This window comes from Myripristis murdjan, chromosome 4, assembly GCF_902150065.1.
Source record: "Myripristis murdjan chromosome 4, fMyrMur1.1, whole genome shotgun sequence".
Classification (NCBI taxonomy): domain Eukaryota; kingdom Metazoa; phylum Chordata; class Actinopteri; order Holocentriformes; family Holocentridae; genus Myripristis; species Myripristis murdjan.
Window position 1 is genome coordinate 24,784,366 of NC_043983.1, and position 16,550 is coordinate 24,800,915.

Below are 16,550 nucleotides of genomic sequence, written 5' to 3' on the forward strand. Positions count from 1 at the left end.
GATTCCATGGTTTTGAATGGAGAATTTTGTTTTGACATGAAAATCTGAAGTTTGTTTCAAGATGTGTGTGTGCAGTTTTGTGTTTGTGTTTACAGTTTTGGCAAATGGAGCTTTATTTCAAGAAATGTGTATGAGGACCTCAGAGCGGGAACCACAATATCTGTGATCCTTCTGTCCCGTCGGCCCATTTAAATCATCCCGTGCTATTTTCCTTTCAAATTTCAACGCCTCAGGACTAATACATGTGCGCTCGCTTTACCTGCTCAGTTAATGATGTTTTCACCAGATTACATGGTACACATCAAGATCTGAGCAGTGAGTCACATCAAATGAAGCCCTGATGTTGGGAAAGTAAAGCGTTAGCTACTAACCCTACTGGGTGTTAATTAGCTGCAGCACTATTCATCAATACACCCGTCAATACAGGAGGGGAGAGGGAAAGAAACTAAAGTCTAAATCTTCTACAGACTGCAACTCCTCTATTGTCATTCAGTTTTATGAATACATTTTTAGTGTGTCCGTGTGTGTATTATGGGGTGTGTGTGTGTGTGTGTTGGGGGGGTTTAAAGTAGGCACCAGCAGTTGCCATGGCAACATGTTTCTTTGAAGTTTTGCCCCCTTTTACAGCTGAATATAACAACCAGATCTGTTCTGTTCTCCCCTATTTCTCTCCCTCTCTCTCCCTCCCTCTCTCTCTCTCTCTCTGTCCTGCCCCCTTCCCTCCATCTTCCTCTCTCCCACTCCCTTTGCTACATCAGAATTTTCTCTTTGAAGACTAAGCTGATTCCCAGTGAAAACCAATGCTATTTCTGGCTCTATTCAAGACTGGGGCTGTGGCTTTGTGCAGTGCTGTGTTTGACATGTGTATGCGTGTGTGTGTGTGTGTGTGTGTGTGTGTGAGAGAGAGAGAGAGAGAGAGAGAGAAAGAGAGAGAGAGAGAAAGTGTTTATGAGTGTCTTTGAGAGAGAGAGAGGGAGAGAGAAAAGGAGAGAATGAAAATGTGTGTTTATATGAAAGACGTGAGCATATTAAAAGACCAGGAGACAGAAGTCTTTGCTGTGTGTGTGTGTGTGTGTGTGTGTGTGTGTGTGTGAGAGAGAGAGAGAGAGAGAGAGAGAGAGAGAGAGAGAGAGAGAGAGAGAGAGAGAGGGAGGGAGAGTGTTTTCATATTTGCAAAGCAGCAAACACAAACCAACAGTCTGATTACTAAGCTGCCTGCTGGTTGGGACTGATAATGAGGAATGCTGGTGTGTGTGTGTGTGTGTGTGTGTGTGTGTGTGTGTGTGTGTGTGTGTGTGTGTGTGTGTGTGTGTGTGTGTGTGTGTGAAAACACAGGCACCTCTGCCTTCAAGACAGATATCAAAAGACTTGAGCAGAGAGAAGGAGGGCAGAGAGGAGGAGATGCAAAGAGCCGGCAGAGGGGAGCAGAGGAGGAGAGGAGGAGATGAAAAGAGCAGGAGAGAAGGAGAGAGGATGACGGGATGAGGAGAAAAGGGGAGGAATAGGAGGAGCGGAGGCACACGCTGAAACACACGGGGAAGAGGAAGATGAGGGAGGTAGAGGGTGAGCGAGGGGAGCGGTGTTACTTTGCAGTGCTCATGTTGTTCTATCATGTATGCAGCGCTACGTCTCACCCAGGCAAAGATTAAATATTAATTACAGTATCAACACACAGCTCCCGCCACACCAAAAAACAGGCCAGTGGTTTTCAAAACACGGTTTAGATCCTAAAAGTGGGCTGCAAAGAAATAAAAAGGGGGTCCACGGTTAACAACCAAAACAGTTTGGTGAATAGAGTTTGATCCATCACTGGGCCTGCGATGTAAATACACGGCTGGAGAAAACACTTTAGGGTAGCATGTGTGTACGGAAGAATGCACAAGGGTGGAGTCAGCCGCCTTCAGCTTTGTGTTGGCTGGTTCTTTGCTTCTGTGGAGTGTATTAAAAAACACATGTTGGAGTGGATTGTCCTGCTTATACCAAGGCCACATGGCAAGAGATGAAAAATAAGATAATTGATTTAGTGAGTGATATGCTCTAAAAAAAAAAAAAAAAAAATCTGCTTGCACTATTTTTTTACAGGTCCGACAGCGTACTAACAGAGACGCTACCAGCTGATTTGATGTTATTCAACTTGAGTGACTTTATAGCAGACACTGTGCATTTCTCAAAACGCATGAAATCAGCACATACCTAACACAACAATGGCTTCATGACTCTGTAACAATTAATTGAGTAATTAAGTTTTATAAAGTATAAACTAATGCAAAGATAATGGGACATCACGTGGCAAACAGGCGACACTGATCCTGCCTGAGTCTCCTGCTGGCACTTCTGATTGTAAGGGCTGTTCTATCGGACATTTCTGAATCATTTGGAGATGTTTCTCCAACTTCCCGGTGATTATGGTATAAATATACACTACTCACAAAAAGTTAGGGATATTCGGCTTTCGGGTGAAATTTCAGGATGAACCTAAAATGCATTATAACCTTTACAGGTGAACTTGTTAATGTGACCTTCTGTAAACTTTTGAATGCACATGTCCAACTGTTCAATGTTTCAGTACTTTTTGCACAAGTTGCTGTTCTCTAGCAAGGAGCTTAACGGCAAAATTCACATCAGGTGTTTGATGCTCCAGCTCATCGAGGTCGTATCATTAGGGAATGGCTGCTGGAGACTGGGGTACCTCAGATGGAGTGGCCTGCACTTTCTCCAGACCTGAATCCCATAGAAAACCTATGGGATCAGCTGAGTCGCCGTGTAGAGGCTCGGAGCTCTGTACCCCAGAACCTCAATGTCCTGAGGGCCGCCCTTCAAGAAGAGTGGGATGCCATGCCTCAGCAGACAATAAGTCGACTTGTGAACAGCATGAGACGTCGTTGTCAAGCTGTAATTGATGCTCAAGGGCACATGACAAGTTATTGACACTGACATTTTTTGTTGTGGTATATCCACCACTGTTGTTGGCTTTTGTTTCAAGAAATTGTTTGAGATGAGGAAATCACCAGTGTATGCTTCTACTTAAATGCCCTACTTTCATGATATAATATCACTGTAGCGTGAACTTTTTATATTTTCCATAAATTTCACCCAAAAGCCAAATATCCCTAACTTTTTGTGAGTAGTGTATGTTATCAGCTTTTCTTTCTTTCTTTCTTTCTTTCTTTTTTTTTAACATGGCTCTTTGAAAGAAAAACATTGAAAAGCCAGAGGACTTCAAAACATGGTGCCCTATTATCCAGCTCTGACTCTCTTAACATCTCTCTCTCTCTCTCTCTCTCTCTCTCTCTCTCTCTCTCTCTCTCTCTCTCTCTCTCTCATAAACATGTTGTCCAGTATTGCACTAGTCTCTTTGAATTCAGCAAAGAGTTCCATTCACACATTTATCAACCAAGAAATGGGAGAACGATCCTAATCATGCTTCTGATCTCAAACGGTGGGTTTTTTTCAGGCTGAGGTTAAAAGGGACCTGAAGAATGACTGCGCTCACCATCTTGAATCCAAATCAAAACCTTTCCCACAAAGGCGGCATTGTTAATAGGGTAAGGTATTGAGTTATTCACGGAGTATCAGAGAAAAGATAAGAGAGAAACTGAAATAGGGAAAAATTTCTCAGAGTGCTCACAGTATTGTAAAATGTCTAATACTGCATTTTCCTTTCACCCATTTCTTTCACTAATCCATCCATGAGCCTGTCACTTACACAGTTAATCTGATAAAATGGCTGACTGACTGTTGCTGCATCATGATGGAAAAAAATTACACCTCAAAAACAGAATTCGCTTTTGATATTTCTTTGATCCCCACATAGCCGAGGGAAGATTTGTGAGCAAGAAAAACTTTGCCAAAGCTAGAAGAGAGAGAGAGAGAGAGAGAGAGAGAGAGAAGTTGAATCTGTGAGGTCATCAAAAGACAGAACCTGGAGCGGCTTCTCTGAACATGAAGAGGCGGCTGACGCTGTGGTCCAGGTTTGGTTTCGTCATCATCACAGTCTCGCCTCTCTTACCTCTCTCCTTTGGGAAAGGCTATTTCATATTCTCAAACACTGATTGAATATTCACTGAGCTGCCCGGGATCATAAGAACGGCACGAGGTCGTGTCTAGTTTTGGGGTGTACTCTCCCTTTAATGCCTCTTGTGCATTCCATCACTATGACAAGACTTCATTATGAAATCCTCCACTGAGGTTGGACTGCCCTCTATGTAATTAGTTCCTCTTTAAACGCCACCATCACTGTCAGACCCCACATGTCACATGCAGTCTCACTGGGTGTTCCCGATCACAGTGGCATCGTGTCTAGCTGTGAGCGCATTTACACACATTCCATTCACATAAACGGACATTGAAAAGACTTGTTTCAATTTTCTGATGGGGGGGAACAATACAAAACATATAGATAATGTTTCATTACAGGGACATATAGGCACATACTGTCCCACATGCAATCCTATATACACACACACACAGGTATACAGACACAAACAGGCTTGGTTACACGTGCAAGTCTTTATCCTTCAGGCAATCAATTAAGTTTTACTTTTTTTCAGTTACATAATTCTACGTGTAGACATTCATTCATTCATTCATTCATTCATTCTGACTGCGAAAGCTCCAGGATCCAGGGTGTGCAGTTCCAGGGGCCTGACCAACTTCCCCCTACTGCCTCAGGCCAGGGGCCCTGGTGTGGGGAGAAATCTTAGATTTTAGGGCTGAGTGGAACCAGACTTGGGGTTTTTTGGAAAGAAATGGGAGGCGAGAGGAGAGGAGGGGGCCGAGGAGAGAGAGTGAGTGAGTGAGTGAGTGAAAGAGGGAGAGAGAGAGAGAGAGGGAGAGAGGGAGGCTGGCCTCGCCCTTGGAGCCCCAGCACTGACGCACACAGATGGAACGCATTAGACCTCCATTCCAATGCAGAGATGGATGGATTATTAGATAGAGAGGCTGACTTTGTGTAGTCTGGAGCAGGGGCACGAGAGGAGGGCAAAGAGGGATGAGGAAAGGAAAGGAGAGGAGGAGAAAAGGAGGGAAAGAGATGCAGAGGAGAATCGGGGGATCCAAGGAGAGAAGAGAAGTGGAGAGAGGACAGTGATCAGAGAACCTTTAGGAAGAGAGATGAGGATGAGCTGCAGAGAGAGAGAGGAAGAGGAGGATGGAAGAGGGTAAGATGGAGAGGACTGCACTAAATAATCCCACACTAGAAAAATCTATCTATCCTAACTTGCCATTTAGTCCCATATTCAGTCTTAAAAATCTAATTTTATTCAAAACAAGTGGAGAAATGTGCCAGTGGAATGAGATAATCTCTTTTGTTTCCAGTGCAATTTCACTTGTGTCAAATTTGCTTTTTCAGGGAACAAGTGTAAATATGCTGAAACAAAGCAGAATAAGGCAGATCAGCCCACGAGGATCTAGAAAATGGCACAAGTTTGTTTTTTTAAAAAAACAACAACAAATTTTTAACATTGACCGGCTGGCTAGAAAAATTAAATGTCTCAAAAAAAAAAAAAAAAAAAAAAAAAAAAGTCACAACAATATTATTAATATATAAGTATGTTTTATAGTATACAAATATTTTGTCCATGCAGATGACACTGATTCAAATCATATTTTAAATGGCTAAAATATAATTTGGATACAAGTTCAGTTTATTTAGTATTCAATATGCCAGTAATGGCCACTATTAATCAAGTCATTTATGTCCGGTGCTTTATGGTTTTTAATTTCATCTCATCACCCTTCCTTTACAGTTCAGCATATCCTACTGCAAAACCCCCACACATGGTGTAAAGAGAGCTGCACAGTGGATATCATTGTGTGAAGAATATTTTTCTCCCATGGAAAAATCTGTATAGATCCTGTTTGTGCATGTCCATTATTTATATATGAGGTCCTTGGTGTGTTTTCAGGCTGGTTCCCTGAACTATTCATATTCTGCTTCTCAGCACAAAAATGCATTCACTTCCTTTACCGTCAAACACGCCGTGCTTTAAATTCACATCTCACAGCCTCACAGCCTCATGTCTGTAATCACCTCTTTCTCTCATAACAGATGCTTGTCACTGAGTCTGAAGAACTGCACACACCTAATTTAACAATCCACGAAGTCTCTCCAGTCGTTTAAATCTCATTAAGTTGTATTAAATTATTAAGCAGAGAATCAGCAGAGGCTGCCACCCCGCCCCCATTTAACAAGTCACAAGTTTCTCACAACATTTTAAGAATCAGTTGAGGTTGTGAGCCAAACCGGAAAAGATGAGCATGAATGAATGATCAAAGGCAGTAACATAAACAATAACATTGCCATATCCAAGTAAAATGATGTAAAACCCATTCTATAAAATACATAAAAAGCAAATGTGAGCCAAAATAAGCAAACAGACTAATGTCGGGAGATGTTTTCTTTGTTTTGTTTTTAATGCATGTTTGATTTCTGCATTCACAGCTTTAAAAATGTATGTACCACAATAGAAGCCGATACATTATTTTGCTTGAAGTAATCAAAACTATTGGAGTGAAATTTTGATCAGATGTTTTCACATGCATCTCCTAGCCTGTCGAACCAGAAGAGACTGGCCTGTGAGCCTTCACTAAAGTTAAATGAATCTTGGTTCATGGTGCTTGCCCAAAGATAATATCAGTGCCTGTTTGTAGAAATGTGTCTTAACAACTAATTTAAAAAATGATGTTGATTGCACCAGCCTAAACTCTTCAGACAGGGTATTTCAAAGGTCACAGGCAGTAAAGACAAAAAACATAGACTTCACAAAGGCCAGGAGGAGGATCCGCTTGCTCAGTCTGGCTCACACGATATTATTAGATCTGTGACGTAACAACAAGCTAGACCTTTAGTTAAGCCTTAAAATTCAGTAAACTCATCATATCAACTCTAAAACCAGCAGGTAGTCAGCACTGTGTGGCATTTACCCTTCATCTGTCCCCTGGCATTTCAAATGTGCCAGAATCAGAACAGGACGGTGCCATGGTCAAGGTGAGGTGATGTTAAGGGTCCATCCCATTTGCAAGAATCCTTACTAGTGAGGTAGCATTTTTAGGAAAAGCTCTCAGGAGACATAGGACACATTGTAGTCAGGTTCTTTGATTCGGCCAAATTTTAAGGAAAAATCAGCTGTTTTTTTCATTGAATAGGTTATCCAATAAGACCATGTAATAACTAATCTTAACTAATCTTAAGTAATAACTTAACTAATCTTACATTTACATTAATTTTTCTTTCTTTTTTTAGTTGTTGTTTGTTGCAGCTACATGAACCATGCTCTGTGGATTTCTGTGTTGTGGTGCAGAGAGATCTGAATTCAGTCCACAGATATTTTTCACACACTGTGTCAAATCCAGATGTGACATCACCTGTGGGTGGATGGGAAATAGCGTCTGTGGTAGCAGTAACTATCACAGACTATTGTTTTGACTGCCAAGGAGAGATGTGCCTCCATTGGTTGTATGTGCAAATTCTCAGGTCAGAATCGCACAAATATACACACTGATCTTTGCTTGCATGTGCAGTCGGTGTGAATTTGTTCCGCTGATATTTCTTCGTCTTTTGCATTAGTTTTTAATTGATATGAATGAGAAATGCAACAAATTTCGTGACATTTCCCAGGTACCAAGGTGGAAGAAAGTGTCCTTGCAAATGAGACAGAGCTGAGGTGTGTATCTTTCTCGAGAACCAATCAAATCCTGTACCAGTTTGTGTCATCCAACAGGTAATCCAATCCGTGAATTTTCCCAATAACACAAACTACCAGTTTAGCGAGACGGCGAGATTACTGTAATCCTATAAAATTCCTCATTATTTTCCTCCCCGTGGAACACTTTCCTGACAAGAATCCTTTTCAAGCCGAGATGAGGTGGCAGGTGTTATCTCGTCGCAGCGGCCATGTTTTTCGGTCATATGATCTGAAACCCGTGAGGCATGAATAGAGAGAAGGAATGCAGATCTGTCTTTCACGCCATTGTTCTCTTCTCGTCTTGCTAACGCTGTGGCCGTATGAGTATCGCCCTGACAAAGGAGAGGACTGTTAATGTTGAAAACAGCTTTTGACTGGAACAATGAGTTTCACCTGTCAAAGTCACATCCGGCACAAGGCCTTGCCTGCCACTTCTCCAGATAATGTTACTGGTAGGAAGTCAGTGATTAATATATCCATATCCTATCCAGGACCATGTGACTGTGTTTTTCGAATAAAGCCATCCTAATCAGTAGAAAAATACACTGAAACGTATCTGTTTTTAGGTGACAGCCATTAACACAGCCAGCCAACCTCAGCACAACAGACAGCTATATTGAACATTTTTCAATTGCTGCTGTTTCAAAATACGAGTTGAGAGACAATAATGGGTCTCATGGGAAAAAGAAAATGGCTTCTGTGGAAAACGATATCAAAAGTTATTGCTGTTTTTTTTTTTTTTTTTTTTTTTTTTTTTAAACTAGTTCAATGAAATCCTTGAGGCTAACAAGTCCACGGTCTACAAAGACAAAACCTACAGCTTAGAGACACAAAGAAAAGCTCATTTTAATTTGTTTCCGCAGTAAAAATAATTAGAAAATGACTGCTATACTAACCGCGTTTGAGCCCCCTGGGAAATGAAACTAGGAAGTGATTGTTCACTTGGCGGCGTTCAAAGGCTTTACTGTGGACTTGCGCTCTTTAAGGTCAGTGTGTGGCAGTACGGACAGCAGAGGTCAAGCGCCTGTCAGCCCCTCAACAAAAACAGCTCATGTTCCCCAACAATCGGGGGCTTGTTGGAGGCTTCTATCGTTGTCGTGCACTGAGCGCGAGCGGGGGCCTCCGACCGAGAGAGAGAGAGAGAGAGAGAGGAAACTTTATACCTCTCCACCTCTCTGTCTGCATTCTGTCCCTCCATTCATCATATCAGCAAAGCAGAAGCCCTCAGTTGTCAGAGCCGGGGGCCTCTTGTTAATATGAGTGTCTCTGTCTCCTGGTTTCCTGTCAAGATCAGTGGCATGTGTCTTCTCCAAGCATCTCAAGTACAGGGAATGCACAAAATATTATGGGACACCTTTTTTCATGAAGGACACTGATGAGGTGAATCTAGGAATCTAGGTGAAAGTCGATAGGCCTTATCGATCTCCCGTATACAGTCTGCAGCGATCACAAAGGAGGAGACGAGAGAGGACAGAGAGAGGAGCAAGTCACAGAGCATTTTTTAAGTTTTGAGACAACTGAGATGTGGAGTTTTTGAAAAAAGGGCTGCAAAAATATGTCAATACACTGCTTAAAATTTGAACTGATTTAAAGCAAATTTCTAGTTGGATGGGTGCCAGATGGTAAATACAAATTAGCTGCAGAAGGGAGCTGACTGCAAATAAAGTGACACGAAATAGTTGATGAGAATTTGAGTTTTCTTTTGTTTTGTGGATTTTATGTGAAATCGTCTTTACTGCCCGCAGATATGAAAATCAGATGCTTGAAACCTTCTTCAGCTTCTTATCTACTCATTGAAAAGCTTCTTTCTCTCAAAAAAAAAAACACCACTGCACTCTCATTTGTCACATTTGCCCTGTTTCATTTAATATCATATCTATTTCATGTCATGCTCCCGACCCCCTTCCTCACCACTGTCATCAATTCTCTCTCTCTCTCATTGGTTTATCTACATCTATCTTCATGCCTGCCAGCACTCGTCATTCATATTGCATCAATTTTACAAAACAACCATATCTGTCGTCTCACACACAATTATGTTGACTTTCATCCTTTCATCTGAAGCCTCCAAACACTTCCCTCTATCCCTCAATAGCCCCACCCCCACCCTCCCCACCACTACTGATCTTCCCAATAGACCCAAGACTCTGCCAGATCCCACAACTGGAACCAATCAGATTCCCAATCCCTCTACATGGCAGCACTCTCTTTTCAAGTACCTGCCTCAGTACAAAGCATGTACAGTACATATTTCCCTGATCCCCTCGCTTTGCGGTGAACGGCTAACCCCCAAACGATCTCTGCCGCTCGCTGCGCTTTACTTGAACACTCTGCTCCCTCTTTCCATTCTCCATTCATCCCTTTCCGCCTTTCTCCCTCTCTCTAATCCGAATGCACATTCACCCTCTTTATTAGTCATCTGCTACACCCTCTCCCTTATCTTCAAAGGCCATTACAGCCCATTACACCCCGAAGTCAAGAGGCTCCTTTGCTGGAGCGCACCCTCAGGGGCTGTCTGTCTGTCATTGGTGGAGAGGGAGTGGTCGTCCTCAGTTACCTGTTCTGTATGCAGGAAGCAGCCGCTGACTTTGAACCAGAGGGATTCAACCATTGACACAGGACACACCCAGTGCGACTACACCTAGAATTGAGGCTTTGAGTGTGGACGCGAGAAAGAAATGCGCAGCAGCAGTGATACATAACTGGAATATCTTCCACTGGAGTCTGTTCTCGTCTGTTTAGTCTGTCGTTGGCATTCCAGGGAGCAGCTAAGATCAGTGTATCACTAACACAGATAAGCGGAACAGAAATAAAACTTCGAAATCTCGATTAACCAAAGAATCCGCATTCTGTGCAGATTTCTTGCCAACCTTGGCTGCGGCTCAGCAACGTGCACGTAAATCACACAGCTCACACTCAGATCAATCCTGCCACGAGAAATCTTGAGTCTAGTTCTTGGTCCAGCTCCTTTTTCTGTCTTGGTTTTTTTTTTTTTTTTTTTTTTTTTTTTAATGGTGTTTTATGTGTGCGGAGTCTGTTCCATGTCCAAAAAACCTATGCTTTTTAGATAATGGGGTTTTCATTTTACCAAAACAGCTAATCTAAACACCTAGAAAAAAAGTGCCATACAGACATACACACAAACACACACACACAGTCTCACTGCTGGATATAAATGTCCAAATTAACTTCCACGATGTCAACAACTCTGAGTCTGTGACAGTATCCTGGCATCTCAGATCAGAACAGATGTGCTTTTTTTTTTTTGTGCTCCACCAGAGTCTATCAACTACAGATGCTTGCCTCTCTTCTCCTCCCCCTCCTCTCCCGCTCTGTCTGGCTGCATTAGCAAGCATTGCAAATGATTTTAGTGCTTGCCTTGGAAGAAATTATATGCAATAGTTTCGGGGTGCTGTGCCTTTGATGAAGAAGTCATGGAGTTTGCTCTGCTACCTCTGCTTATAGAAAATGTTAATGATACAACCTGTTCCAGAACAGCAGCAGAAAATGGTTTTAAAGAGCTGGTGAAATAAATAAATAAAAATGAAATAAAACCTGTTACACTTTCAGTTCCTCTATTTTCTTTGAAATTCCTTGCCCTCTACCTGTGTGCACGTGCACACACAAAAACACACACGCACACACACAGACATCACAAGGGAGAGGGAGGATTTTTGACACCCATTCAGGCCCTGGACTGATGACGGACATCATATTTTTATGGTTTCATCAATGTTTAACATGGTGTTTGAGTGTGTGTGTGTGTGTGTGTGTGTGTGTGTGTGTGTGTGTGTGTGTGTGCATGGTGATTATGTCTCTAGCACTCAGTCAGCAGTAATCTGAAGCTCTCCTGTCATTTATGCATACACACATTGCTATGGTCTCACACACACAAACACACATACAAATGGAGATTTTTTTTTGAGCTGTTTGTTTCTTTTTGTGTGTGTGGGTGCGTATCGTGGCATGCACACTCTCCCACAGACGCAAAACTTAAGTACTTACAGTGGCTCTCCCTGCCAATAATGCGCTCATCTAATAACCTCTCCATAATTATGTATAACATTACATCTCATTCTTGGAATGTGTGTGTACACGCAGCTTCAGGTTAAATCAAGCTGTTCAGTCAAGTTATGAAGACTGACTTTGAGAGGGAAATGAGCAAATCCACACACAAACAAGTGGGCACAGAGGCAGACTGTAATAAAGTGCTCCTTTTTCCATTTTTGGCTAAATACTAGATGGACTAATATTATTTCCAGCTGTTTTGAAACTGATATCAACCCAAACTAAACAGCTAAATAGCACCACCACCTGGTCAACAGTGGTTAGTGCCACTTTGAGACGTGCAGATTGATAAAATCAGTGGAACAGGGATCTGCTGGTGCCTTGTGGAATCACACTGTCATTACACTTCTGTTCATCAAGCCAAGCATGGCCAAAGCATCTCCCCTGTTCATTCATACATATCAATAACTAGCCTTGTTGCTCACATATTAAAGATCAAGTCACTGACAGCAAAGTTAACCAAACAACATCATTTAATAAATGGTTTTGCAATACAAAACATCTGTGCAAAAAATGTTCAGACAAAATACAAAGACAAGGCCTCTCTTGGTCAATAGGATACGCATGTAAACCTTCTGTAATGGATACACATCATCTAAACATAAATTTGCTTGAAAGTTGTTGTTGTTGTTTTTTTTTTTAAAGGATCTAGAATAAAACAAAAAAATGGCACAATAATGTTTTCTGCCAAATACAAAAATACCTAGATTTGCCTAAAATTCACAGTCTTGTGTACAAGTGGTTTTTGAACTGCTATATAAGTACACATAAATTCCTAACACGTTGGAGGTTACCTGTACAAAACACGACTCAGATGCCTTAGGTAGCTCAATCTGCTTTAGAGAAAAGATAAAGACAGGCAAAACAAAAAGATTAAAAAAAAAAAAAAAAAAAAAAAAATACAACAGGTAAGAGCCATATATCTGTAGCGTCTAATTTGGGTCACTCTACTTCACAAATATAGTTTGAGCAGTTTCAGGTCAAATGAATGACATTAGAGAGGGGATTAATGCTGTAAGGGAAGATTAGTACCACTGGATATTGTCTGTATATGCTCCACAGATGCCTTTGCACATAAAAAAATGACCTTGGACAATAATACTCAAATGAGCAAAGTCATATTCACTGATGTTTAAATATGATGAAAAAAATTGCCAAACATGATGAAATATATATTGGAAACTTGAAAAATTAAGCTATATGCTTATATTCAACCATGTAAAAATGAGGTATGGCATTTGAAATATACTAAAATGTCTAAGTCAGCTGGCTGCTACAAGCCACTGTGCTCTGTGCCGTGGTGATGTGCTACTAGGGTGGGCTAGTGCCGCACAAAATGCTTGCTTGACAAACTCAGCTGTCGAATAACCTGAACAATGGTCTGTATAGGCAACAGAGAAGTGGCGGCATATAGTCAACCATCCTTGGTACGACCGTGGCAAAACCAATGATTGTCAACTACAAAAGCACAGTGGGAAGAATAAACACAGACAAAGGTGGCATTCGCTGTTCTAGTACTGCAGCCGCTTCTGCAATTTTTCTTGAAAAAGCTTAATACTTGACCATCCATCTCATCCACACATGTTCTATCCGTCATCACAGAGCAAAACACAGTTTAGGCATCATTTTATGATTACAGGATTGAAAAAATATTCATTTACCACACATAATGTACTTCATTCATATCACAAAAGGATATCAGAGTAAATGCATCCAATCCATACCGTTTAGCTGCTATTAGCTGTCACATCAGACATAGTGAGAGAGACATAAAAATGCAATTAGACGTACAAAGTGTGTATGGAGTTTAACAGAATGGGGATCATCCACATGTGAAAAGGATTGTGCTTTACTGTCGGGCCAGGATACCAGCTGTCACTGCAGCATGTTTAAATATTATTTCCGTTCACCTTGAGGAAATTTTTTGTTTGGATTAGTGAACAGAGAGAGCCATATGGTGGAAAACGCATATGCACATCCTGAAAGCTATTCCATTAAGTGATGCTGAACCAAATGAAAGCAACATATATAAAATCAAACGGTCTGCCTACAGTATATAGCTTTCCAAATGAGACCTTGTTGCTGTTTTTCTTGACTCTGTTTAGGTATGCGGGGGGATAAGACGGACAATACTGTGCTCAAATACTTGTTTTTTTTTTGTTCACATACAAGGCTGAGACCACACATTTAAAACTATGCATGCAAACCTGTGGCACTACATTTACTCTAAGGCCTCTGTGTTTGAACCTACACGTCTCTCTGTATTTTTTTTTTTTTTTTTTACAGTGTAAATGCAGAGACAGGGAAAGGAAAGCACAACGAATGCAAGACCTGTGACTTGAAACCTTATTTGTAAAATCCTTCAAAACGCAAACAATGAAAAACCTTTCCCATTAAAAAAAAAAAAAAAATCTCATATCAAATGTACAATAAAATAGAGAATGTCCTTTCATAAGTTCAAGAATGGCAGTTTCAGCTTACACTTTGAACATACCAAGCTGAAAGTAAATCGACACTCAACCCTTGAAAGATGAATGAAGCATGCGTCCTGAGACCGGTCCAGTTTATCTGTACAGGCTGTAGAGGATATGAGCGCTGCGTGATTTCATTTAGAGATCTGCAGGGGGTCCTTTATGTAGCAGGCTTTGATGTTAGATCCCATGTCCACTGAGACGGGGGGAGACCATACCAGAGGGCAGGTGGGGAGCAGACATGGGCAAGGAGGGGAAGGAGGGAAGGAAAGCAGGGGAGAAGTAACTCCAGGAGAGAGAAATTCCTGTGCAGGGGTGAGAGGGGAATGAAGGGAGAGAGAGGCCGATGTGAAACTTTCTGCACAATCAGAAGAGCTCACGGCTACAATGGACAGCTGGACACAGCCAGTGAGGCCTGAGCAAGGCAAAGGAGCTTGGTTTGAATGTTGCAAATGTCATTTCTGAAGGGATTTTTGTGTGGAAATGATACATCGTCTATCAGTGTCGGTCGCAGTGCCTGGAAATGTATTTTAGTCAACTCAAAATCTGTAGACTGATCTATACATCTACAGGTTGCAGCTAGTTTGAGATCCAGCTGCTTGATCGACCATTAGCCGGCTGGTGCAATGCATACAACCTCAAATATGTATATGTATATATGTGTTCAGCTTCATATCAAAAGGGCAGGGCATGTTACTGTAAGCCTTGTAACCATTATATTCACTGCAGAGGCATGTCTTAAGTGTGTTAAGTGGCCCAGTGGCTTGCCGTCTCGCTCACCAAAAGCCAATGCACTTCTGACTTGTTCACTCTTTCATTCCTCATCCTATTTGCTTGGCTGTAACATGTGGCCACTGCTTGCACCAAATGCAATTTTTCATTGTACAAGGAAACGTACAACACATTTTTGCATTTCAATATGTCCAGCAACAAACGAGACACAAGATTGCTGAAAGGCACCCAAAGTCCATAATGTAAATGTCCGAGTCACTTTATTCCCATAGCCGTTCTGAATGAGATAGTCGATGCAGAGATGAGTTGTTGAAACAGCTGCCAAACAGCCAGTCGGTACGCCGGTCACTCCAGCCAGCCAGTCGAGCTTTATGAAATCGGTAATGAAGGGGAGGCAGGATTGCTTTTTTCATCTTAGACGTTTCTTCCTTAATAAAATGTTCCTTTGAATATATATCTTTTCATTTCATTCATTCAAGACGTATGTACCGTATTTACACAAAGGTTAAAATAATAATAATAATAATAACAACAACAGCACATTTTCAAACTATGTAAGTACACTTAAAGAATAAGGCATTAAAAAGCCAAATAGCTGTGTGTATAGAGTGTGGCAGTGTTTCTTACACTAACAGTCAAGACCCAAATTGGCTGGCAGGCCTGGTGGGTTTCAATGTGACCAGATTTTTTTTTTCTTTAATTATACTAGGTCCCTGGGTGAGAGACTTCTCAAATGTGGGTCCAGAGGAGAAGGAGTTTAAGCACCAAAGTGTCTCTACAGGTCTGCTGTGATGACTGAGTCGTTGTACATGAGTATGCTGGAGTCAGTGCCAAGCAGCGCTGATGTCTGCGATGTATGGTCCAGCTGCACCACACCCTTCGGGGATACTTGTCCGTACATCTGACCTGCACCTCCGACGCCGCTTGGGACGACACAGTGGGAGAGCAACGGTGTGTTGGCATCCTGGTTGGACCCTGTGGTGGAGGGCACGCCGCTGACGTGACCCGTGCTGGTCGAGCCACTGGCGCTGCTGGGGGAGCGACTCTTGGGAGGAGGGAGGTGATGCTGGACTACCCTGGTTGGCGGGGCTTGGGGAGGGAAGTGGGCCGGGAAAGCCGCGTAGCCCGGCGGGATGGGGTACCCGTTGACAGGGATAAACCGCTGGTGGGTCTGAGGAACAGCCATGGGTGTCCAGGCTGGAATCTGACCCATCTGACCTGGCGTGGGAAGGCCCTGGGCTGGGTAGAGGTACCCCGCGGCTGCAGCAGCGGCATAGCGAGGGTTGCTTAGGTTGCTGACAGGGCTGGCGCTGAGCGAGGTGGTCTGGGTTGTGGCGTTGCCCCCGCCACCGGAGGGCGTACTGGAGCTGGCATGGGACGACAGACCCTCCCAGGCTCGCAGGCGGGCGTGGATGTCCTTGAAGCGCGGTCGACGCGCTGGGCCTTCCTGCCAGCACTCTGTCATCAGGCCGTACATCCTGGGTGACAACAGAGGCAGTTTAAATGATGTCTAAGCACAGCTATTGTCAGAATTTCTTCTATGAGCTGGAGGAAAACATATTTTGCTGTGTGATACAGGGAACTGTTTCTGTAA

General features: G+C 42.4%; 1 protein-coding gene across 2 annotated transcripts in view; it reads right to left on the bottom strand.

The window, feature by feature from the left end:
- Positions 1-12,208: 12,208 nt before the first annotated feature.
- Positions 12,209-16,550, bottom strand: part of ror1 (receptor tyrosine kinase-like orphan receptor 1) — a 150,565-nt gene continuing 146,223 nt past the window's right edge. For both annotated transcript variants that reach the window (XM_030050446.1, XM_030050445.1), the window contains one exon: positions 12,209-16,434. In XM_030050446.1, the coding sequence (XP_029906306.1) occupies positions 15,732-16,434 (703 nt within the window). In that variant the 3' untranslated portion in view covers positions 12,209-15,731. The remainder of the gene's footprint in view (positions 16,435-16,550) is intronic.